This window comes from Malaya genurostris, chromosome 2 (genome assembly GCF_030247185.1).
Source record: "Malaya genurostris strain Urasoe2022 chromosome 2, Malgen_1.1, whole genome shotgun sequence".
In the NCBI taxonomy this organism is placed as follows: domain Eukaryota; kingdom Metazoa; phylum Arthropoda; class Insecta; order Diptera; family Culicidae; genus Malaya; species Malaya genurostris.
In genome coordinates this window covers 122,362,568-122,386,508 of record NC_080571.1, presented here as the reverse complement: position 1 = coordinate 122,386,508, position 23,941 = coordinate 122,362,568, and the positions used below count along the sequence as shown (strand labels likewise).

The window sequence follows — 23,941 nt, the reverse complement described above, 5'->3', positions numbered from 1 at the left end:
CGTCGAACCCATTTCCCAATACTCAAATTCGGCCAGAATGTAGTTCAAAGTATGCTGAACGAGAAAATCATATCGCCCAGAGAGCGTTTTTTAGTTTTGGAAAATAAATTTCGATCAAAGTTTTCAAGTTTTCCTTGACGAATTATTGATTTCGTATTGATTACCAAATATCTGCCGTCGGATCCATTTCCCAATACTCAAATTTGGCCAGAATGTAGTTCAAAGTATGCTGAACGAGAAAATGATATCGCCGAAGGATTCTTTTTAATTTTGGAAAATTTTTTTTTTCAGTTTTCAAATTTTTGTTCGATTATAAAATATTTCTCGTCTGACCCATATCGCAATGTTTTGATTTGGTCTGAATGTTTTTCACGTTTCAAGTATTTGAATATTTTTAATCCGGAACACATGCTTTCGATCTGTTGTTTCTTTTCAAATATCGTGTTGAATTCCGTATGAAGTTTTCATGCTTACTATTAGTGTCATAATAACTCATTGATACCGTTGGCGGACAATTGATTGGTTAGTCGTGGATAATTTAGGCTGAAAGTGATTTTTCCGAACAGTAATATTTTCTATTTAATACGCTTATTCGACATAGCATAATTCTTAAACAAATCGATATATGATTCACATATTGCGGATTTCAACATATATGTACACGCTTGCAATTGTTTTTTTTCCTACTTTCGAAATTGTCCAACGTATTGCTCATCCTTTTTTTTCTGGTGGGGGAGTTCCCAGCTTTTTTATTTTGACGGTAGATGGCGCTTCGAAGAAGATATTTGATTAATTTTTTGGTGAATACCTCCCTGAGCTGGTGGGGGAATTCCCAGCTTTTATTTTTCACGAGTAGGTGGCGCTGCGGTAGTTGTTTAGTACGTATTCTCCTGAAAAGGTTCTTGTCTCGGACTGGTGGCTCAGCCAGCGGGTGGGCCGTTTCACGGCGGTCTGTCCAAAATGTATTGCCCTACCCGTTAATTTGTATCAGGCCGAATTGGCGCATGCGCGCCATATAAACGCCGCTTTCAATATGAGGAAATTATATTCTTACCCAACAGTTTCTATTATTTATTCATGTTGGTTTTCTTACCTTTGGTCATAGTTTATATTCTGTTTTACCTTATTTCCAGTGGTTCTATTCAGCTGTGATTCGTAAGTGTTTCTTGTTGTCATTTTTCCACTCCGTACTTTTGCTGGCATATTTTGTTGTTTCCTTAAATGTAAAAGTTAATTGTATGCAGTGGTGTTTATGTTCTTACCAATATTCCTTTCTAATTCTTTTAGCTTTTTCGTATTTCTTGTTCCTGTTGTTTTTAGTGCGTTAGTTCGTGACTTTCTTGTTCCTCATCCAGTCATCCGTTTCCAAAAAAAAAGGATTAGTGTTTCTTTGATCTTTGTAGAGCCGCTCATCATTGTTTGACGGATAAGAACTGAGGACATGCGTTATCTTTGGTTGATCCTTGACAGTATTACCATCCACTCAGGCACTTTTGAACATCTGGTGTACACTGACTCACAATCGAAATGTATCACGACCAATTTGATACAACGCACCCGAGGGAACGGTATAATGTATATTGTACACACAAAAACACATGCATACACACAGGCACACACGTATACACACATGCATACATACCTACATGTATTCCTCAAGCAAGCATCACAACATTGAGTTACTATTTCTATTCTAATAGATTCTAACTAAAATTAGTGTGCCAATAGTCATCTCATTAGTAGTCACCATGTTATTTTACCGATTACTCGACTTTCAATAAATGAAGCGATAACATCAAATGCAAAGTCTGTGCCTCGTCTCTAAGAAGCAATAGCGCATAAAAGGATATGGTTTAATACATTTTTTTTTTTTCAAATAAAATTTTTATTAGGCTCATTTGCTTTAGCTTAACGTGGCCGATTGTCTTGTTGTTAGGGAGAGAGAAAGGGATGCCGTATTACGGGGCGGCATACTCCCCAGTTAGTAAGGGGACATAGGGAGGGTGGGACCTACACAGTATTGAATTGAAATTTGAATACATCATTGGTTTGTGGCATACATCTTTTAGACACATTTTGCGTTCGATGAATCTTCATGTTTTTCAGCTTGTAGCAATGAAGAGATTATTCTGGATTGGGATGCTTCGTTGGTGTGTTCTGACGTTGATGTGACGTTTTTGGGTAGCTTCCAGCAACTCAGTCAGTTCAAGGCAGGTGCATGCTCCGAAGCATCGTTTACACAGGCCATACTTCCAGCAACGTAAAGAAGAGTGCGGTAGAGCTGTAGACGAGAAAGAGATAGGGAGAGCACTAAATTTGAGCATTGATAGTTTTCAAGAAGTTATAGATGAGAGTCATATAAGGAAGATTTCGAGTTGCCAAGACGTCGCGGACTGGTACGAAGGGTGGTATACCTCGGGCCCGAAGGGAACCTATGAGTTGGGACCTGGCATCACAATACTCGACACATGTCCAAACAACATGTTCGATGTCATGATAACCCTCACCGCAAACGCAGACACCACTCTCAGCGAGCCCCACACGACGGAGATGCGCGCTGAACATATAATGATTAGACATGAGCCTTGACATTACACGAATAAAGTCTCGGCTCACGTCTAACCCCCGGAACCAAGCTTTCGTCGATACCTGTGGGATTATTGAGTGTAACCATCGTCCCAGAGTTCCACTATTCCATGTATTCTGCCAGCTAGCTAGAGTTTTCTGACGACAGCAACTGAAAAATTCATTGAAGCAGATTGGTCTTTCATAGATATCACCTTCTAGTGCGCCCACCTTGGCTAACGAGTCCGCCCTCTCATTGCCCCGTATGGAACAATGTGAGGGGACCCAAACCAAGGTAATCTGGTATGATTTTGCAGATAAAGCACTCAATTGTTCCCGTATTTTCCCCAGGAAATACGGTGAGTGCTTTCCAGGCTTCACTGAACGGAGAGCCTCAATGGAACTGAGACTGTCCGATACAATGAAGTAGTGATCTGTGGGCAGAGTGTCAATGATCTCAAGGGTATACTGAATTGCAGCTAGTTCTGCGACGTAAACTGAAGCTGGATCACTGAGTTTATAGGAAGCGGTGAAATTTACATTGAATATACCGAAGCCAGTGGACCCGTCTAGATATGATCCGTCAGTGTAAAACATTTTATTACAGTCGACTTCTTTAAATTTATTATTAAAAATTTTTGGGATCTCTTGAGGGCGTACAGGATCCGGGATTCCACAAATTTCTTCTTTCATGGATGTGTCGAAAAGCACAGTAGAATTAGAAGTATCCACAAAATGAACACGATTGGGAACAAACGAAGAAGGATTTATATTCTGAGCCATGTAGTCAAAATACAAGGACATAAAACGGGTTTGTGAATTAAGCTCGACGAGCTTTTCAAAGTTTTCTATCACCATCGGATTCAAAATGTCGCATCGGATTAGCAGTCGATATGAGAGATCCCAGAACCTGTTTTTCAACGGTAAGACGCCCGCCAGCACTTCAAGACTCATCGTATGGGTTGATTGCATGCAACCCAAGGCAATACGTAAACAACGATACTGAATTCTTTCCAGTTTAATGAAATGAATATTCGTAGCGGAGCGGAAACAGAAACATCCATATTCCATTACTGACAATATCGTCGTTTTGTATAACCTGATCAGGTCTCCTGGGTGAGAGCCCCACCAAGTTCCGGTTATTGTACGAAGGAAATTGATTCTCTGTAGGCATTTTCGTTTCAAATACCTAATGTGACATCCCCAGGTACCTTTGGAATCGAACCAGACCCCGAGATATTTAAATGTGAAAACCTGAGCTATGGTTTCACCCCCTAGTTGAAGCTGTAGTTGCGCAGGTTCTCGCTTCCTTGAAAATACAACCAGCTCAGTTTTCTCCGTAGAGAACTCGATACCCATTTGAAAAGCCCATGTCGACAAGTTGTCGAGGGTATCTTGCAATGGTCCTTGGAGATCGGCAGCTTTGGGTCCTATAATAGACACAACACTGTCGTCGGCAAGTTGTCTTAGCGTGCAAGATGTGTTGATACATTCATCAATGTTATTTACGTAAAAGTTGTATAAAAGGGGGCTTAAGCATGAGCCCTGAGGAAGACCCATGTAACTGAATCGCTTTGTCGTCAAATCACCATGCTCAAAATGCATGTGTTTCTCGGACAATAGATTATATAAAAAGTTGTTCAAAACTGGTGAAAGACCATGCTGATGCAACTTCTCAGATAGAACGTTAATGGAAACTGAATCGAATGCCCCCTTGATGTCGAGGAAAACTGATGCCATTTGTTCTTTACGAGCAAATGCCATTTGAATTTCTGTTGAGAGCAACGCTAGACAATCGTTCGTTCCTTTGCCCCTGCGGAACCCAAATTGTGTACCTGAAAGCAATCCATTTGTTTCGACCCAATTGTCTAGACGGAAGAGAATCATTTTCTCCAACAATTTCCGAATACAGGAAAGCATAGCAATCGGCCGATACGAATTGTGATCGGAGGCTGGTTTTCCAGGTTTTTGAATAGTAATAACTCTCACTTCTCTCCATTCGTGTGGGACAATATTACCCTCGAGGAACTTGTTGAATAAATTCAACAAGCGCCTTTTGGCAGAGTCGGGCAGATTTTTCAACAAGTTGAATTTAATTCTGTCTAACCCCGGGGCTCTATTGTTACACGACAAGAGCGCAAGTGAGAACTCTACCATCGAAAACGGTGTTTCGTTTGTATTCAATGTCGCGACGCGGGATATCTTCTGTTCCGGAACAGAATCAGGACATACTTTCTTAGCGAAATCAAATATCCAGCGGTTAGAATATTCCTCGCTTTCGTTCGCGTGATTTCGATTGCGCATGCGACGGGCCGTATTCCAAAGAGTGCTCATTGCTGTTTCTCTCGTTAATCCGTCAACAAACCTTCGCCAGTAACCGCGTTTCTTAGCTTTAATCAGACTTTTCATTTGAAATTCTAACGCCGCGTATTTCCGATAATTATCTGGAGTTCCGTTCCTTCTAAACGAGATGAAGGCTGAAGCTTTTTTCGTTTTCAGCTCTGAGCACTCTTTGTCCCACCATGGGTTGGGAGAACGCATACTAGTTTGCGCGCTAGGTACTCGTTTCGTCTGAGCTTGAATTGCGGTGTCAAGAATCAAGCCAGCCAAAAATGTATACTCTTCCTCCGGAGGAAGCTCCTGTGATGTTTCTAGTTTCTCAGACATCGAGCTCGCGTAACGTTCCCAATCAATGTTTCGTGTGAAATCGTACGAAACATTGATTGTTTCCGATGGTCTTCCACGGTTGGTGATAGAAACTATGATCGGCAAGTGATCGCTACCGTGAGGATCACAGATTACCTTCCACTTGCAATCTAACTGTAGCGAAGTCGAGCAAAGGGATAAATCCAGCGCACTTGGTTGTGCTGGCGGTCTAGGGTTCCGTGTCATTTCTCCCGTGTTTAGAATTGTCAAATTGAAGTTGTCACACAGATCTTGGATTAACGAAGAACGATTATCATCATATAAGCAGCCCCATCCTGTACCATGCGAGTTAAAGTCCCCTAAAACCAGCCGCGGTGAAGGAAGAAGTTCTATGATGTCTGCAAGCCGACGATGCCCTATCGAGACTCTGGGAGGAATGTAGATAGAAGCTATACATAGATCTTTGCCTTTAATATTAATTTGGCAAGCAACAACTTCAATTCCCGGTGTCGAGGGGAGGTTAATACGATAAAATGAATAGCACTTTTTAATCCCTAAAAGTACCCCTCCATAAGAGTCTTCTCGGTCCAGGCGGATTATGTTAAAATTATGGAAGTCGAGGTTGATGTTAGAAGTAAGCCAAGTTTCACTCAAGGAGAATACATCGCAATTATGAGTATGTATTAAGTGTTTGAAAGAATCAAGTTTTGGGATGATACTTCTGCAATTCCACTGAAGCACAATGATCATATCTTCGATTCTCAGTGGTAAATTATCCATCAAAAGATACGATCGCTGCAAGGAGGGGCCATTGTTCAGTCAACTGTTTTAAAAATGTCCTTACTGTTGGCAGTAGAGCAGTTAGGAAGCTTTTCAGAGGATCAGTAATATTGAAGGCTGTTAATATCCAGTCCACGATATCAGAAAATTTCAATAATCCAGCGTTTGTTGGATTTTCTGGTTGTGCTTTGGGGTCATTCGGGTTTTTTGATGCCCCAGGAAGTGCTGGGTACTCCTTATCATCCCTAAGTTTTTTGAACCCAGGAGGTGTTTGCTTCGGTTTTGAGTCAGCACTTTTTGTTTCCGTTTGGTTCTTTTGTGACGAAGAGGACAGTCTGAGGCCTTTACGAGGAAGCTTGGGAGAAGCCAGATTTTGTCTTTTCCTGCTTCCTTCAACCTGTGTGTAGGAAGGTCCTTCGCCTGGGTCGTCAGAGGTATCCTCTTCAACTGGCAAGATTGCAAACGGGTTCTCAGGGGTCGATGGAGTGGTTCTTTTTAAGATTTCCGCATAAGAACGTTTGGAACGTTCTTTCACGGATCGCTTCAATTTCTCCGCACGCTGTATGTACGTAGGGCACACCGAAAGATCATGAGGATTCTCCCCGCAGTAGCAACACTTTTCCACTGCTCTTCTGCAGAGATCGTCCTCATGGGCCTCTCCGCATTTGCCGCATCGCAGTTTGTTGCAACAATAGGTTGCCGTATGACCTAGCTGTTTGCAGCTTGTACAATGCATTACCCGCGGTACATACAGCCGAACAGGTAGACGAACTCCACTCACTACCAAATAATTTGGAAGTGCAGATCCGGCAAAAGTCACGCGAAATGAGTCCGATTGGTAAAATTTACCATCTATCGATTTGGAGTGCAATTGCTTGCACTCCAAAATTTTCACTGGTTGAAGGTCGGGGTTTTTGAAACGGCCTACCCCGTCCTTCATCAGATCTTCGATTGTCAGACTTTCGTCACGGACCACACCGTCGATCTCCACCACATGAGACGGGACGTACACGCGGTACTCCTTCGTGAACAACTCGCTGGTAGCAATCTCGTTTGCTTGCTTCAGGTCGGACACAACAACGCGTAACTTGTTTGGCGAAACCTTATCTATTGTTTTTATTGCCGAGAAATGTTTTTCCAGGTCCCGAGCAATATTTAAAACTCTGAGAGACTTTAATTTGGGCCGGAAGTATACCACCCACGGACCCCCCGAGCCATCGTCTTGGTAAACTTTTTGGCGAGCAGGCAATATCTTAGAGGGAGATGGAGGCATCGGAGAGGGAGATGGCATTGGAGAGGGAGATGGTATCGAAGGGGGAGATGGTATAGGAGGGGTAGATGGCATCTCGGAAGCAAACTCAGCCTCTAAATGTTCTTCGTTCATTCGTTCAGCTTCGCCCTCCTCCGAGACACCCCCACTGTCATCAATATTCATATTTAAAGTGCGGGAGTAAAGAAGTCTCCCGCACTTGAAATGAGAAAGAAAGAAATAAAATGAAAAGAAAATATATGAATAGTAAAAGTTGAAAGAAAAAGTTTGAGAAAATACTTAACAGTATGTCACGGTAAGCTGTTAGGTGAGTTGCTCCTTCACTCCTTCGTTGTGCTTCAGCGTGACCTTGACTCAGGATTTGGCTGCTGCGATGCGGGTAGCAAACAATAGAAATAACTGCTGCCCGAGGATAGCACAATAGCGTCTACTGTCGATACCGATACAAAACCGGTGCACAGACAGAACTCACTTGCGGGGATGCTACTTTTTATCACTTTTATTTAATGCCTATACTACAGCCTCTGCTGTGATAGGCACCTTCGTCTTACCGATGTCGATTGTTAAAAAAACGCGTGTGCTCACTTCGAACATTCGGTTACGAATGATGGTTTAATACATGGTTACAATGGTTTTAGCGACGCAAAATGCTCCAAATTTCATGTTACTTTTGAAGTTAATCTATCAAACAGAAATAACAGATCTCACTCTAACTAATGGTTTTCGTACATGAAATGACTAATGGATTTGAGAAAAAAATGGGAATACCGTTACCCTATTTCTATCTCTTCTATTGGTCGATCGTTAGTCCTGAACTGAAACGGTGGCCTTTATTACCGTTCTTGCATACACTTCCTCTTACATTTCATTCAAACATCATCTCACCCATAAGGTCCCAAACGACACATCCTCACAATATAAACTGGATAAACATCGTTTGACAGCTATCAGAGGTTTGCTCATTGGTTCGGTCATTATTATTTTATTCTATTCTACAATATTCTATTTCATTCAACAGTATTCCATGGTACACAAACCACCAATAAACGTCAAATGTGGACTCATTTATTGTCATCGTGTGAAACCCAATTGGGATACGTTTACTCTACTCAATTTTCACTTCGCACTGGTAATAAGGGCCGGTAGTATGAAAATAAAACAAAAAAAAGAGCTCAGTTAAGCCCTACCGGCCTCTCAAACCCCGGATGTTGGAGCGTAATGCAATCAACAAGTCGTTCCATATCTTATTCATTTAATTCAATTATGAAGCTAAAAGCTGTAACGCATATCTTTATCAAATTGAAACGCTAATTGATTGTATGTGATGATGTTTGCAATGGGAGGGAATTCATTCCAGAAATTATCCTAACTAAAAAGGTAAAAATTGTTGTAATCGAAGTAGTCATTCAATATCTAACCAACGAATGTATTGTGTAGCGTTAGCAACGCCTAGCAACGTAGGTTGTTGATTCAAATAAAATTTTCAATATTCATTAGTCAATCCATCTAACCAGTTGTATGTTTTTACTCTGCAACAGGTTATGGATCCAGTACTAGAAGAAAGAAGATTAATCCAAGAATAATCATTTTACGATGTACAACGGAGGAGGAGATGGCAATGCAGCCGGTGCTGGAGTACCAGTAGCAGGAAACGGTCGTTTCAGCGGAGTCGCTTTACCGCTGATTGAGAAGCTCAAGGGTCGAGAAAATTACGCCACGTGGGCGTTCGCCATGAAGATGACGCTCATTCGTGAGGGATCCTGGAACGCTGTGTCGGTGACTGAAGGTCAAGAAATCGACGAAGAAACGAGTTTGCGAGCGATGGCCACCATCTGTTTGAGTCTGGAGACGACTAATTACAGTCTCGTCCAGGACGCAAAAGACGCCAAAGAAGCCTGGGAAAAACTGCGGAATGCTTTTCAGGACAACGGTCTAACACGAAAAATTGGATTGCTGAGAAAGCTAACGTCGATTCGTTTGGACGAATGCGGCAGCGTAGAAGCGTACGTTGATGAACTGATGTCTACAGCACACAAACTTGCGGGAATCGGTTTCAAGGTCGACGACTCATGGCTAGCTGCGTTGTTACTAATGGGACTTCCGGAACATTATGAACCCATGATAATGGGACTCGAGGCATCGGGCACTGCGTTGACATCGGACGCGGTGAAAGCCAAGATATTACAAGACGTAAAGCTGCAAAAAGAACCAAAAATTGCTGGTGGAAACGGAGTGTTTTATTCCAATCAAAATGCTAAGCGGCGTGGAGGCAAAAGTAATGCGGCAAAGAAAGATGACAAATGCCACAACTGCAAAAAGCATGGGCATTTTGAAGCAAAGTGTCCGGAGAAGAAAAACCTAATCCCACCAAAAACGTCTAGCAAAGCTATGTGCAGTGTTTTTGCGATAGGCAAGGTAAGCGGTAAGGAGTGGTATTTCGATTCTGGTGCCACATGCCACATGTCTCGTAGTGGCAACAGGTTTGTTATGCAACAGCACATGGCGCATCCGGTGGCAACAGCAAACAACGGTAGTATGATGTCAATCGCGAAGGGACTGGTCAAGCTTGATCTCAAAGAAGGACCCATCGAAGTGAAGGAAGTGCTGCAGATTCCGGAACTAGCTACCAATCTACTGTCGATCAGTGAAATTTGTCAAAAGAGGTTGACTGTGTATTTTAATGCAGAGGGATGTGAAGTTCGAGAGAGTGATGGCAACGTGATTGCATCTGGTAAACAGGTAGGCGGCCTGTATATGCTTAACCAAAGGATTGAGGAAGCGCTACTGACACCGAGTACTAGCATTTGGCATAGACGACTCGGACATCTCAATCGTCAAAGTATGAAGAAACTAGTGACGATGGCAGAAGGTTTCAAAATGGCAAATGACGTCACACCAGAGTGCATCGTTTGCATTGAGAGTAAGCAAGTACGTGATCCATTTCCTTCCAGTGTATCGCGTGCCGAAGGGCTACTGGATTTAGTCCACTCGGATCTGGTTGGACCCATCGAAGTTTCTTCTCTCGGTGGCAGTCGTTATATAATGACGTTCATCGACGATGCAAGTCGAAAGGTTTTTGTCTATTTCCTGGAACATAAGAAACAAGCTTTTGAAACATACGAAAGTTTCAAGTCCATGACTGAGCGCCAAACAGGAAGAAAGCTAAAGGCTTTGAGAACGGACAACGGAACCGAGTACGTCAACAGAACCTTCAGAACAAGCATGATAAAAGATGGAGTGCGTCACGAAAAGACTTGTCCGTACACCCCTCAGCAAAACGGAGTAGCGGAAAGGATGAACAGGACACTCATCGAGAAAGCCAGAAGTATGCTGAATGATTCGCGCTTACCAAAGAAATTTTGGGCCGAGGCGGTTTCAACAGCGGCGTACCTTGTTAATAGAAGCCCGACGAAATCAATCATGACAACACCGGAAGAATCTTGGACCGGTAGAAAACCCGATTTACATCATTTGAGGATTTTTGGTTCGACAGCATATGTTCACATTCCTAAGGAAAGAAGAAAGAAGTTCGACACAAAATCCCAGAAAACAGTTTTCGTGGGATATGCTGAATCAAGCAAGGGATACCGATTGTATGATCCAATCAAGCGTGATATCCTGATTAGTCGCGACGTGATCATTGTTCAAGAGGGAGAACCACAAGATGTAATCGAAATGAACGAAAGTCAGCAGCAGATACACTTCATGGAGTTGTATTCAGTTGATGAACCGAGCTTAACACAACGTTCACTTGAGGAACCGGATATCAACTATGATATCTACAACAATGGAACTGAAGATTTAGCAACATCCAGCAGCAATTCAAGTGATTCTGAGTTTCTGGATGCCGACAACGAGCCTGCGCTCCCCTCGCAACTTGTTAGACCAGCTGTAGAGCAGCAAGGGTTTAGGCACAGCGACCGGGAGCGCCGAATTCCAGGCAAGTATTCCGATTACGTTACCTATAGTTCGTTTTCTGGTGACGTTGTTTCCCCCCAGTCTATACCGATGTGTTCTAAGACGTCACTCGATGACCCTCAAACGGCCCGGATCGCGAAAAGTGGATTGCGGCCATGCGTGAGGAAATCGCTGCTCTGGAGGAAAACGGAACATGGGAGCTGACTAGTCTGCCAAGCGATAGGAAAGTTATTCGTAACAAATGGGTCTTCAAGACAAAGCGAGGACCATCTGGTGACATTGAGCGGTACAAGGCGCGTCTGGTCGTCAAAGGGTGCTCACAGCGACCTGGCATCGATTCCGATGAGGTTTATTCCCCCATGGTGCGTTATTCCACCATTCGTTACCTACTGGCGCTGTCAGTGAAGCATGGGTGGATCAGGAGCACTACATCGACAGCATTTTGCAACGGTTCAATATGGTAAACTGCAACCCAGTATCCACGCCAGCAGAAGCGAGTGTCAAGTTGGATAAATCAATGTCTCCGACGACACAGGAAGAAATACGCGAAATGAAGCAGATTCCCTACCAGGAGGCAGTAGGCTGTCTCACCTATCTGGCGCAGGCAACGCGTCCCGATATAAGTTTCGCTGTTAATCAAGTCAGCAAATTCAACGCGAATACTGGACGTAATCACTGGACAGCGGTCAAGCGTATCATACGCTATCTGCGAGGAACACATTCAAATCGCCTAACATATTCAAAGGAGAATTGCACGTATCTAGTCGGTTTTACAGATGCTGATTGGGGAGGAGAACCGGACTCTAGAAAATCCACTACAGGATACGTTTTCACGTTCATGGGAGGAGCTGTATCATGGAACGTCAAAAGGCAACCAACAGTTGCATTGTCTTCGTGCGAAGCAGAATACATCGCTCTGTCCCGAACAGTAAAGGAAGCACTTTGGTGGCATCAGTTCCAGTCACAGATTTTCGGTGTGCAAAAGATTCCCATTCGATGTGATAATCAATCAGCAATCTGTATCGCGCAGAACCAAGGTTATAATCCACGGACAAAGCATCTAGATATCAAGTATCACTTCGTTCGAGATGTCCTAGATCAGGGAGTAGTCGAGCTGGGATACGTGAACACAAAACAGCAACCTGCAGATGGGTTCACAAAAGCTCTGGTTAATCAGAAGTTAAAAGAGAATATAAAGTTAATTGGATTCGTTGCTTAGGGAGGAGTGTTGTAATCGAAGTAGTCATTCAATATCTAACCAACGAATGTATTGTGTAGCGTTAGCAACGCCTAGCAACGTAGGTTGTTGATTCAAATAAAATTTTCAATATTCATTAGTCAATCCATCTAACCAGTTGTATGTTTTTACTCTGCAACAAAAATGATTCATGAAGACTGTGTCCACAAGACAAGAGGAAGGCATTATCACACCATTAAGTGGATTAAGAATAGTTTTTTTTTAATTATGATAAATCAACACATGAAATGGTTTCTAATCCATTATTTTGAAAATATTCAAATCACTTGAATCACTGTAACTCCTGAACCAAACATCAGAATGTCAATATTATTATTATCATTTATTTTACTCCGGTTTTAGACTTTTGATCATTCGCCAGGGGATCAGAATGTCATGAAATATCTTTTGAGAAACAATACGGTAATTTTGTTAGCAGCACCATCTATTTATCAGTCGAGGGATTTATTGGTCCATGTGTAACAACCAGCCCCTGCTATGACGTCATGTAACTGTGGTCAGCATCATTCTGCAAAAGCCAAAACAAAGAAGAAGAATCGCTAACAAAAATTGGATATTACAAACTACTTGTTTATTCAGTACCCTTTACCGCACTTCCCCGCAAATTGTCGATCAGAATATCATCACTATGATAAGAAAATTAAGATTTTACTCGATTTGAAATGCTCGAATGTTTGTTTACCATACTCTGAGTGCTCTAATAGCCCACCAAATGCCCCAGATGTTGGCTACGATAGCACTTGCTGGAGCGCCCTATCCTTGCCACCGGGCTGGTTACAAAATCGATTTTTTAGTAATGCGGAAAAAGAATTCTAATAGCTTAAGGCTTTTGGTGCGTTGAAACACACTGTAAATACATAATGTGAACTGAGAAGTAATGAAGGTCGTTTGAAGTGGACAAGACTCACCACCCTACACAAAAAATGTGAATTTTACTGTGAACCTAATTTGTCAAATGATTGAAAAATCCCATTTGTAATGACTTTATGTTGGATTAGAATTTATTGGTTCCGACTGGATTAATTTTATTGGTTCCGACTGTAATTTGCCTTTGGCTAGCAAGTGCGATTGTATAAATAAATATGTACCATTTATCAGCCAAGCAAATGTGAGCTTTTGTGGCTAAGTCGATTAATGGACGTACTTTTTGTGATCCAATAATTCTTAGTTCAAGTCGCCGCGGTCGCTCTGTTTTTAGTTTTTTTTTTCTATTTAATTGAATGTAACTAAAGTTACGGGTTTAATTCCACCATAGTCATAAGATGAAAAACTTCGAAAAAGCTGTCACAGAGTTGACAGCTTATTCGAAGTTTTTCATCTGATGGTTATTCGTCAGTTTATTTCAATGTTTTTTTTTGTTTGATACTGACAAAAACCTGTGCTAATTATCAGAGAAGACTTTTGGTTTGAGTTACTTCTATCCTCAACATCTTTCGGATATACGATTTTGTGTTTACAGTACAATTAACTGCTACCCGATCTAGCTGGTTTCATTCCAAATTTGTACTGCTTGCTCAACGATTCTGGCATTGGTAAAAAATGATTTGTCGTAGCATCACTCTGCTGAATTTCTTCCGGCCAAATTCCATCGCCAGTGAAATGAAAGTCCAATTCGATTAGATACAAACACAAGGACAAAATTTTTTCTGGCGCCACATTTGATAATTCCAACCCAAAGTCTTCGTGCGGCTCTTTCTGCATTTTGCAATCATACAACTTTTGTAGTCTTCGTTCAATTTGTAACCTAAAATTCAAATAGTTCATCATTATTCACACCATTACACTCTTTTTAATGCTTACTTTGGATACAACAAAATTTGTATGTTTTCAAAAATATTCACTGATGTGAAACCTTCGGACTTCAAAAACTCAAATGTATCTTCCATCTGAACTGTCGGAACATGATACCAGTTTGGATGACGTTTTAACTCTTTAATCGCTTCATTATCTTGTCGGTCAAAAATTTTATTTAGATAATGACAAACATCTTTACTGTTAAGTTTATCACAGCCGTCACGGACGTACCTGCAAAAATGCAATCATGTTTTGTACTTTCAAATTTCCAACCTTTCTACTTAACACACTTTTCAAAATTTTGAGAGCTTCCAGAGAGCACACTCAACGAGGCACAGCGAACATTCAACTGGCGTAGGAAATCTAACCGTATAACTGCCTTCGGTTGGTAAGTTATTAACTTAAGGAATCTGGGGTGACTAGAAAGAACATTAAATTCCTTAACCTCAGATAGTAAACCAAGTCTGGTTTTTACTGTATCTGGAGAAAATGTAAGAATCATAGAATAATTCAGTATCTCAGTTTCATTAATCTGGTGTTGGCGAAGAAGCTCCAAAACTGTTCGTACGTTCTCACACTGTATCATGGCTAGTTTTGGTCGTTTAATAATTACATCTCTTATGTCTAATCCAGCAATTGACGGAATAATTTCAAGATATCGAAGCAAATTCTCTGGATCAGCATACAGCAAATATAAATTTGCAATTATTTTGTCTCTTTTGAAATTATACTCATGTTGCAATACATCGAGGATTCGCTGCGTATGGCCAAAACTCCTATGTTTAATTTTTGAATAGCATTTCCACAGCTTTTTAACCTCATTCTCTGTTAACTTCATATGTCTTCGGAGATATTCATTTAAAAAAGCTTCTCTTATAAATTGCAAGCATAGATCATCACAGTTTTTAACATTTGGTCGGATATCGAAATCAAACTGGGTTTTAAGCTGATCGTACATGTTTAAGTCTTGCGAAAGCCATCGTTGAAGTTTTAAATCCTTAATGCGCCGTCGAACGATAGTTAAATATTTGGAAACTGTTAGCAGATTTAGTGCCTCAACGAAGCCACATTCCCTCAAAATCGTAGCCCTGTTCTCAAGCGTACTCAAATGCTGCTTAAGTAAACCAAGATGATCAAGAATGTCCTCATTCGAAGCATTCAGATATCTAAAGTACCATATTTTTCTTTTAATATCCATGGGCTCTAAATTGACTGGTATATCGTTTTTTACTAAATGTTTATAGATTGTGCTTTCATTCATTCCTGAAAATGAGAAATAAATGATCTAGGAGTATAAACCGAAGACATTCCAATCTTACCTAAAAGAGGAGATAAATATTTCGCAACTTGACTAATGCTGGAAAAACTCTCCTTTGAACAGAAGAAACGTTTGTTGGAATTAAAGATTCTAAATTTGAATATATTCTTAAGGATGAACATCCTGATTACAGCGAAATATTATTTTCACTTTCTTCGGCAATGCAATGAGCTGTAGACAGTATACAATATAATATAAACAAATATAGAATATGTCAAAAACACATGTTGGTAGAGAGGGAATCCCCGGTTATGTGATTTAATCACAGCGGTACCATATTTGTACCATTTGTACCATATCCACTGTTGCTATTCAGAATTAGAAATATATGAATTAACACGATTTTGTATAATAACGGCAAATAAACAATCTGTAAACATTCACTTCGAGAGAGAAACGATTTCTTCGCCGTCATGGTGTTCAAATTAAACGATAAAGCATCATTCGTCTGCAATTTTATATTCTTCGTTTCTTCGTTTAGACAGCGGTTCAGCCCGGTGCAGGGCTTGTATTGTGAAATGCGAATCCTCGAACGAACGAAGCAACAAAAAAAAACTTCCGCAGTGAACACTTTGCTTGACATTAGATTTTTTATCATGACGTCACAAATGAACAAGCATTCATCCTTGACAGTTCAGTGGTACTGTTTACAAACAAGCTTAAACAACAAAAATCGAAGAACACGTCTTAAACAACCATCTTTACACTGTGCAACTAGTCACTTTTATTTAATAAATCTCAAAAACAAACCGTATCCAATCGTAAACAAATGTTTTAAAACTCTGCACACTTAAATTGGATTACCGACCTCAGCTGTTCAAATCTCGGTAGGTGATTTTATCGGTAAAATTCACGTTTTATAACTGCGGTACCTGTCAACAAATGTTCATTTGTGCTGATATACCAGTAGAATGGAAATATTCGGTAGTTCGGCTGTTCAAAACTCGTCAAAAGAGGCAAGATTTACCGAACGAAATTAAGTGTGTGTATTTAGGTGATATGGACCGTAAATGGTCTCATCCAAATTGTTAACAGACAAACAAAAAAATCTCTGTTTACAAACAGTACTGCTGGACTGTCAAAATGTGTTCATTCGATTGAGGTAAGCAGTGAGGGTAAAAAGGTTTTTTATTGTCATGCTAACCTCAATCGGATGAACCCGTTTTGACAGTTCAGCGGTACTGTTTGTAAACAGACTTTTTTTTGTCTGTTGACAAACGGATGAGACCGTTCACGATCCATATCGCCTAAATAGAGTTATTTATTTATTTATTTATTTATTTATTTATTTATTTAGGTATTCATCCTCATTCTTGTTTACGTCCGTATCGGCAGTACGACGAACGTGTACTTTCGAACGAATACGAATAAGCCATTCTTGTTTTCACTCGAATGAATTTGAACGCGACTCGTTTGCCATCAAATATCAGTAAACTTCTTCAAATAAATGCTAAGCCTTGATGGAATCAGTCCAATTCTTGTGATTAACCATATGCAAAACGCTAAAATGTATGGCAGTTTAACTTCAAACGATACGTGTATTCGAACATCATTCGTACGAACGGAAAGTCCCATTCTTCTTATACGGACGAATAGACGAAATGTCGTGGTTTCGATTCGTCAGTTTTATGTTGCGAATCAATCGTTCGAACACATTGAAAAAAGTTTAACCGATTACTAACAAATTTATTTTCGAGTCTAAAGGTGGTTTGCAATCAAATCATAAATTTGTGTATGGCAGAAAACATTTAAAAAGCATAGCAGTATAGTAAAATGCTGTTTTTTTTCTGGCGAGCCTTCGAATATATGCGCGGTTCCAAGTTTTTACGCATCAAATTTTACATTCATTAGGTACTGGAAAATACGCCATGGGCAAATATGCTTTATTTTATATTAAATGCATGATTTTACCAATGTAATAAATATGAAGACTATCGAAAACATGACAAAATTGCAAGAAAAATGCAACATATTTTTCGCAGATAATACTGATCGGACTGCTTTTTTTACTTTGCACGAAGTTTAATTTGAACATTTCATTTACCGAGTTAAATAAAATTGGTCCTGAGTACGATATTTATTTATTATGTAGCATTCGTCACTTCCTTCATGCTTGGAATCTTCCTAAAAAAACTACCTGCGCTGCCGATCCTTCTTTTGCACAGGAGTCGCGTTCGGACACGTTCGAATGAAAACAAGAATGGCTTGTTCGCATTCGTTCGAAAGCATGTGTTCGTCGTATGGTCGATACGGACGTAAGCAAGCATGATGATACAAAGTCAGCGAAAAAAACAAGTCAAATAACAAATGATAGCAAAGATTTTTAATTACAACTAAAATCTGTATCAGAACTGATAGTTTAAAGTTGGATGGGCGTTGTTTTTATGCATGTGCGATGTTTAAAATAGTGATTGATTCGAACGTAAACGGGAATACGAATTTTATATACTTTCGAACGTATTGCATACGGCCGTAAACAAGAATGAGGGTGATAATCAACAGACACAATATAATCCTAATGATAATTTCTAGTAATATATAAAAAAAATTCCAAGTATCCTACTGCGTGATATAATGAAGTCGAATCCTGATGAAACGCGGTTGAATGATCTCTGCAAGCCAATAATAGCACAGACTAACAGACAGGACACTCAAATTAGATTCTTCAATCATTTTAACGGTCATTTTGAATATTCCTTTATTTGGGACAGTACTCACATGTGTCATGATGGCGCCACGTAACCCTATCAAAAACATCCTGTCTGTCATCTAGACTGTGTTTATTTTTTTCATTTACCAACAGAGTTGCCATTCATACAGAATTACCTGTAATGTTTTGATTTGTATACGTCCATGTGAATTTCATGCAGGATACAGATTTAATGCATATTGCCCAAACTATATACATAATTTTGCCTACTTCTCATCCTCCAACGCAATACAAAATCGAACCCGCTTTGTTACAATATTTACTTGCTTCTGGTCTGCCGCCACTTAATTTCGGGTGAAAACTACCAACACAATAAAAAATAGTCTAGATGAACAACGTTGAGTCAAATAAATGGTTACCTTCTAACATCGCGAAAAAGTTAAATATATTATCAACATAATCCAATAATTTATTGTGACGATTTATTTTCAAATATTTTGATGAAATCAGGCAACCCTGCAAGCAGCTGATCGGTGTTGACAAACGAGGGGAAACCAACTAGTAAAAAAAAACTTTTACATAACACAAGGGGTGTACAGATAGTAAATAGTTCGCGCAGTACAATATAGGTGGAACTAGTGCATCACGAAAAATTATTTTTATAAGAAATTACTCATACTGTCATGTCTGTTAGTCTGTGATAATAGCATTGTTAGCACCGTAGTTAGTTCGTCGTAAAGGAAGTCGAAGAAATGCGCTGTTGCGAAGAGCCCGGGGTCGGACGTTGATATTAATTTCGCGGAGCAAAGCAGGGCAGTCAATCCTATCGGTCAAAACATCGAGATTTGAACAGCTGAGGTCGGTAATCCAATTTAAGTGTGCACACACTTAATTTCGTTCGGTAAATCTTGCCTCTTTGGACGAGTTTTGAACAGCCGAACTACCGAATATTTCCATTCTACTGATATATCAGCACAAATGAACATTTATTGACAGCAGTACCTCAAGGTACCGCAGTTATAAAACGTGAATTTTACCGATAAAATCACCTACCGAGATTTGAACAGCTGAGGTGGGTAATCCAATTTAAGTGTGCACACACTTAATTTCGTTCGGTAAATCTTGCCTCTTTTGACGAGTTTTGAACAGCCGAACTACCGAATATTTCCATTCTACTGATATATCAGCACAAATGAACATTTGTTGACAGCAGTACCTCAAGGTACCGTAGTTATAAAACGTGAATTTTACCGATAAAAGCACCTACCGAGATTTGAACAGCTGAAGACGGTAATCCAATTTAAGTGTGTGAGGATTGTTCCACGGTAAGCGCCGTAGAGCGAAGCGAATGAATCTGCGTTGTATCGATTCGATTCTATGAGCTCCGAGAGATTTTAAACAGTACACGTCTGTAAAATGTTTAGCCATCCTCATTACAAATCCTAAGTTTCGTGAAGCTTTAGAAACGATATAGCTGATGTGTTGCTTGAATGTCAGTTGCTCATCGAGAAAGACACCAAGGTCTTTAACACACGTCGTTCTGACTATCGGAGATCCTTCCAGAAAGTAATCAAAATGAAATGGCTCTTTCTTCTTCGAGAACGTGATGGTCGAGCATTTGTCAGGATTCAATTTCATGCGGTTTACTTTACACCACTCGGCGAAGCTCAACAACTGTCGTTGCAGAAAACCTGCATCTACTAAGCTTCGAATGTAATAGTAGATCTTAACGTCATCGGCAAACGATAGACGAGGGCCCTCTAGAGTACAGTTGACGTCGTTGAAATACAGTAAAAATATAAAAGGCCCGAGATGGCTACCCTGCACACTTAAATTGGATTACCGACCTCAGCTGTTCAAATCTCGGTAGGTGATTTTATCGGTAAAATTCACGTTTTATAACTGCGGTACCTTGAGGTACTGCTGTCAACAAATGTTCATTTGTGCTGATATACCAGTAGAATGGAAATATTCGGTAGTTCGGCTGTTCAAAACTCAAAATAGGCAAGCTTTACCGAACGAAATTAAGTGTGTGCGGAATTCCAAACGAAACGATAAACTCATTGGAAACGTGATCGCTGATTTTCACTGCTAAACGACGATCTATAAGATATAACTGCAGCCATCGAAGGATGTTAAGGCCATCGTCCAAGTACCATGCGCGCGGGTGGTTTTAGGAAATTTTCGATGGAAATTTTGAAAAATTTGCCAAAACCAAAAACATACAGACCTTTGAAATACATTTATCAATCTACAGGGTGAAAATGGCTGGAAAATTCGGAGGATTTTCCGAGTCTTATCAAAAATAGCTCTGAAAAATGAGTGTTTTTGTGATTTTTCACAATTATCTGGAAAAATAAAGCGATGACATGAACTTTTTTTTTCAAATAAACTTTATTATGGATACACAGATTACATTCGGACACATTTTTGGAAAACCTTTTCACGCTTTTCTTAGAAAATCCACGAATTTCAAAAATTTCCACGAAATCGGTTATATGAAATTCGTTGATTTTCCATGAAAAGCGTGAAAAGGTTTTCCAAAAATGTTTTCGAATGTGATCCTTGTTGCCAGCATGAGGTTTTTTTTGAAAAAAAAATGTCATTCCTTCGAATTATTTTTTCAAGTAATTGTGAAAAATTACAAAAAAAGCTCATTTTTTCAGCGCTATTTTTGATAAGACTCGTAAAATCCTCCGAATTTTCCAGTCATTTTCACCCTGTAGATAGATAACAGTACTTCAAAGGTCTGTATGTTTTTGGTTTTGTCAAATTTTTCGAAATTGCCATCGAAAATTTCCTAAAACCACCCGCGCGCATGGTACTTGGACGATGGCCTTAAAGCTGAATCCAAGTCTTTCCAATTTAGCAATTGTTATATTGTGTTTTTTTATATCAAAGGCAGAAGAGAGATCGATGTAAATAGTGTCTGTTTGTAAACCTTTTGACATACCATCAGTCACGTAGCAAATGAACGACAATAGGTTGGTGGTTGTGGAGCGCTTAGGCATAAAACCATGGTGAGTGTCAACAATATATTCCTTGCAGTGGTTGAAAATCGGTGCCAGAATAACCTTTTCAAACAGTTTAGGAACTGCACTAAGCGATGTGATGCCACGGTAATTGTTCACGTCTTTTTTGTCACCTTTTTTATACACCTTTTTTATAAACTTCTTTAGAGAGTGACATCCGACATAGTCGACGAAGGGGAGCAATTACACCAGTCGAGCAATTTTTCAATATAACTGCCGGTAAGCCGTCAGGGCCAGAGGAGGTAGACGACTTCATGCAAGCGATTGCCGTCCGAATCGAATCCTCGTCAATATGAATGAGATTTAAAGAATTATTAGATTCCGGAACGTTAAGTGCGGCGAGTGTAATTTGTTGCGGGCTTAAGGTTTCGTTTGTAAAGGCACGAGAAAATTTTTCCGAAAAAAAACTGGCAGATTTCCCGCTTACACGAACCAGTAAACTCTCCAAACTTCATTATATAAGGTAACTCAGACTCCTTCCTTTGCTCGTTCACGTGTTTCCAAAAAGACCTCGGATTGGATTTCAATTTCCGTTGTACATTTTTCAAGTAGTTGACATGACAACGCTTGACAGTTTTCTTGTAAAGGGTGATTTTTTAAGAGCTTGAGAACTTTTTTAAACAATAAAACGCATAAAATTTGCAAAATCTCATCGGTTCTTTATTTTAAACGTTAGATTGGTACATGACATTTACTTTTTGAAGATAATTTCATTTAAATGTTGACCGCGGCTGCGTGTTAGGTGGTCCATTCGGAAAATCCGCTTTTTTATCGACAAATTTTGTTCAGCGATGAGGCTCATTTCTGGTTGAATGGCTACGTAAATAAGCAAAATTGCCGCATTTGGAGTGAAGAGCAACCAGAAGCCGTTCAAGAACTGCCCATGCATCCCGAAAAATGCACTGTTTGGTGTGGTTTGTACGCTGGTGGAATCATTGGACCGTATTTTTTCAAAGATGCTGTTGGACGCAACGTTACAGTGAATGGCGATCGCTATCGTTCGATGCTAACAAACTTTTTGTTGCCAAAAATGGAAGAACTGAACTTGGTTGACATGTGGTTTCAACAAGATGGCGCTACATGCCACACAGCTCGCGATTCTATGGCCATTTTGAGGGAAAACTTCGAAGAACAATTCATCTCAAGAAATGGACCGGTAAGTTGGCCACCAAGATCATGCGATTTGACGCCTTTAGACTATTTTTTGTGGGGCTACGTCAAGTCTAAAGTCTACAGAAATAAGCCAGTAACTATTCCAGCTTTGGAAGACAACATTTCCGAAGAAATTCGGGCTATTCCGGTCGAAATGCTCGAAAAAGTTGCCCAAAATTGGACTTTCCGAATGGACCACCTAAGACGCAGCCGCGGTCAACATTTAAATGAAATTATCTTCAAAAAGTAAATGTCATGTACCAATCTAACGTTTAAAATAAAGAACCGATGAGATTTTGCAAATTTTATGCGTTTTATTGTTTAAAAAAGTTCTCAAGCTCTTAAAAAATCACCCTTTATAATTGATTGATCTGCACATATTGATTACGCAGTGCGTATCCTCCATGTTTTGAATACCGTTTTAGGGCGGCTCTTTTAGTCGTTTTCAGTTGTCTCACTACGGTGGTCTGCCATGGTGGAGGCAGGGACAGCCGTTTGGATCGTTTTGGTACAAAAAAGTCAATCGCGTAGCTCATGACGTCAGAGAACGTTTCGACCGTCCCACGACAAAAGTGCCTAACTGCAAATGACAGTTTCTCTTTGTTTACTTTTTCTTTCGCGATTTACCGAACTGATTTTATATTTGACGCTCTACTCTTCGCAAAACTTTCAAGGTAAAACTACAAGCTTTTGATTCATATTAGAAACTTTGAAGAATTTGCAATAATGGCTCCGTAATAATCAAAAGAGAAAGTAAACAAAGAGAGGCTCTCATTTGCAGTTAGGCCCTTTTGTCGTGGGACGGTCGGTTTGTACAGCAGCGTTGACATCATCATTGTCGAGAATTTCCTCCCAGTCAATATGTATAAGAAAGTCGTCAATTTAATGTGTAGTCAGCTTTATTAAAATTATAGCTGATGATGTCGGTCGTGTTGTAGCCATCTGGTAGAAGATTAGAGTTGAGCACAATATGAAGTGACTCATTCAGTAAAAAGCGTTCAAGCAGACAGGTTGTGTTACTGGCTTGTGAGTTAACGGCTATCACCGAGTCAAGGCAACTTTAGCTGCAGGTAAACAAAACCCGCCTGCGCCTATTGCAAACGCAGCAAAAGCTGGTGTACAGCCAATATTCGGGGCGTTCCCGACTTGGAAGCAATCGAAGAAGGCCATCCCATTCATACGCACAGAGGTGAAGAGACACAGAGGTGCGAACGCATAGAAGTGCTCAGACACAGAGGTGCGGAGACGAAGGGGTGTAACGGCACAGAGGTGCTAAGGCATAGAGGTGCTAAGGCACAGAGGTGCTAGGGCGCATCAGCGCAAAGCCACAGAGACAACCACCAGGTATCAGTTCGTATGGTGTACAGTACCGGTTGCGGTGGACAGAAAGAAGCATTATCGTGTGGTGCTACACAAGAAGCATCACAACTCATCGTCAACAAGAGCTACAACGCTGTATCTAAGGCCAGGTACAGGCAGCGTACAGACCAAGCTCAGCGAAGATCACGACGGCAGAGCAACGGAGATAGAAGACAGCAAATTTAAAATAGTTGGAGCG

General features: G+C 40.3%; 2 protein-coding genes across 2 annotated transcripts; one reads left to right on the top strand and one right to left on the bottom strand.

Annotated features, from left to right (window-relative positions):
* Nucleotides 1-11,696: 11,696 nt before the first annotated feature.
* On the top strand, nt 11,697-12,398 carry LOC131428791 (uncharacterized). Its single transcript, XM_058592835.1, has one exon. It carries the CDS (start codon nt 11,697-11,699, stop codon nt 12,396-12,398), a length of 702 nt encoding a protein of 233 aa, XP_058448818.1.
* A 1,011-nt stretch (nt 12,399-13,409) lies between these two features.
* On the bottom strand, nt 13,410-15,759 carry LOC131432000 (transcription termination factor 5, mitochondrial). Its single transcript, XM_058598011.1, has 4 exons — nt 15,551-15,759; nt 14,522-15,494; nt 14,238-14,462; nt 13,410-14,181 (listed from the first exon to the last, which is right to left on the bottom strand). The coding sequence occupies exons 1-4, from the start codon at nt 15,669-15,671 to the stop codon at nt 13,902-13,904; spliced, it is 1,599 nt and encodes a 532-aa protein (XP_058453994.1). The 5' UTR covers nt 15,672-15,759; the 3' UTR covers nt 13,410-13,901.
* Nucleotides 15,760-23,941: the final 8,182 nt, after the last annotated feature.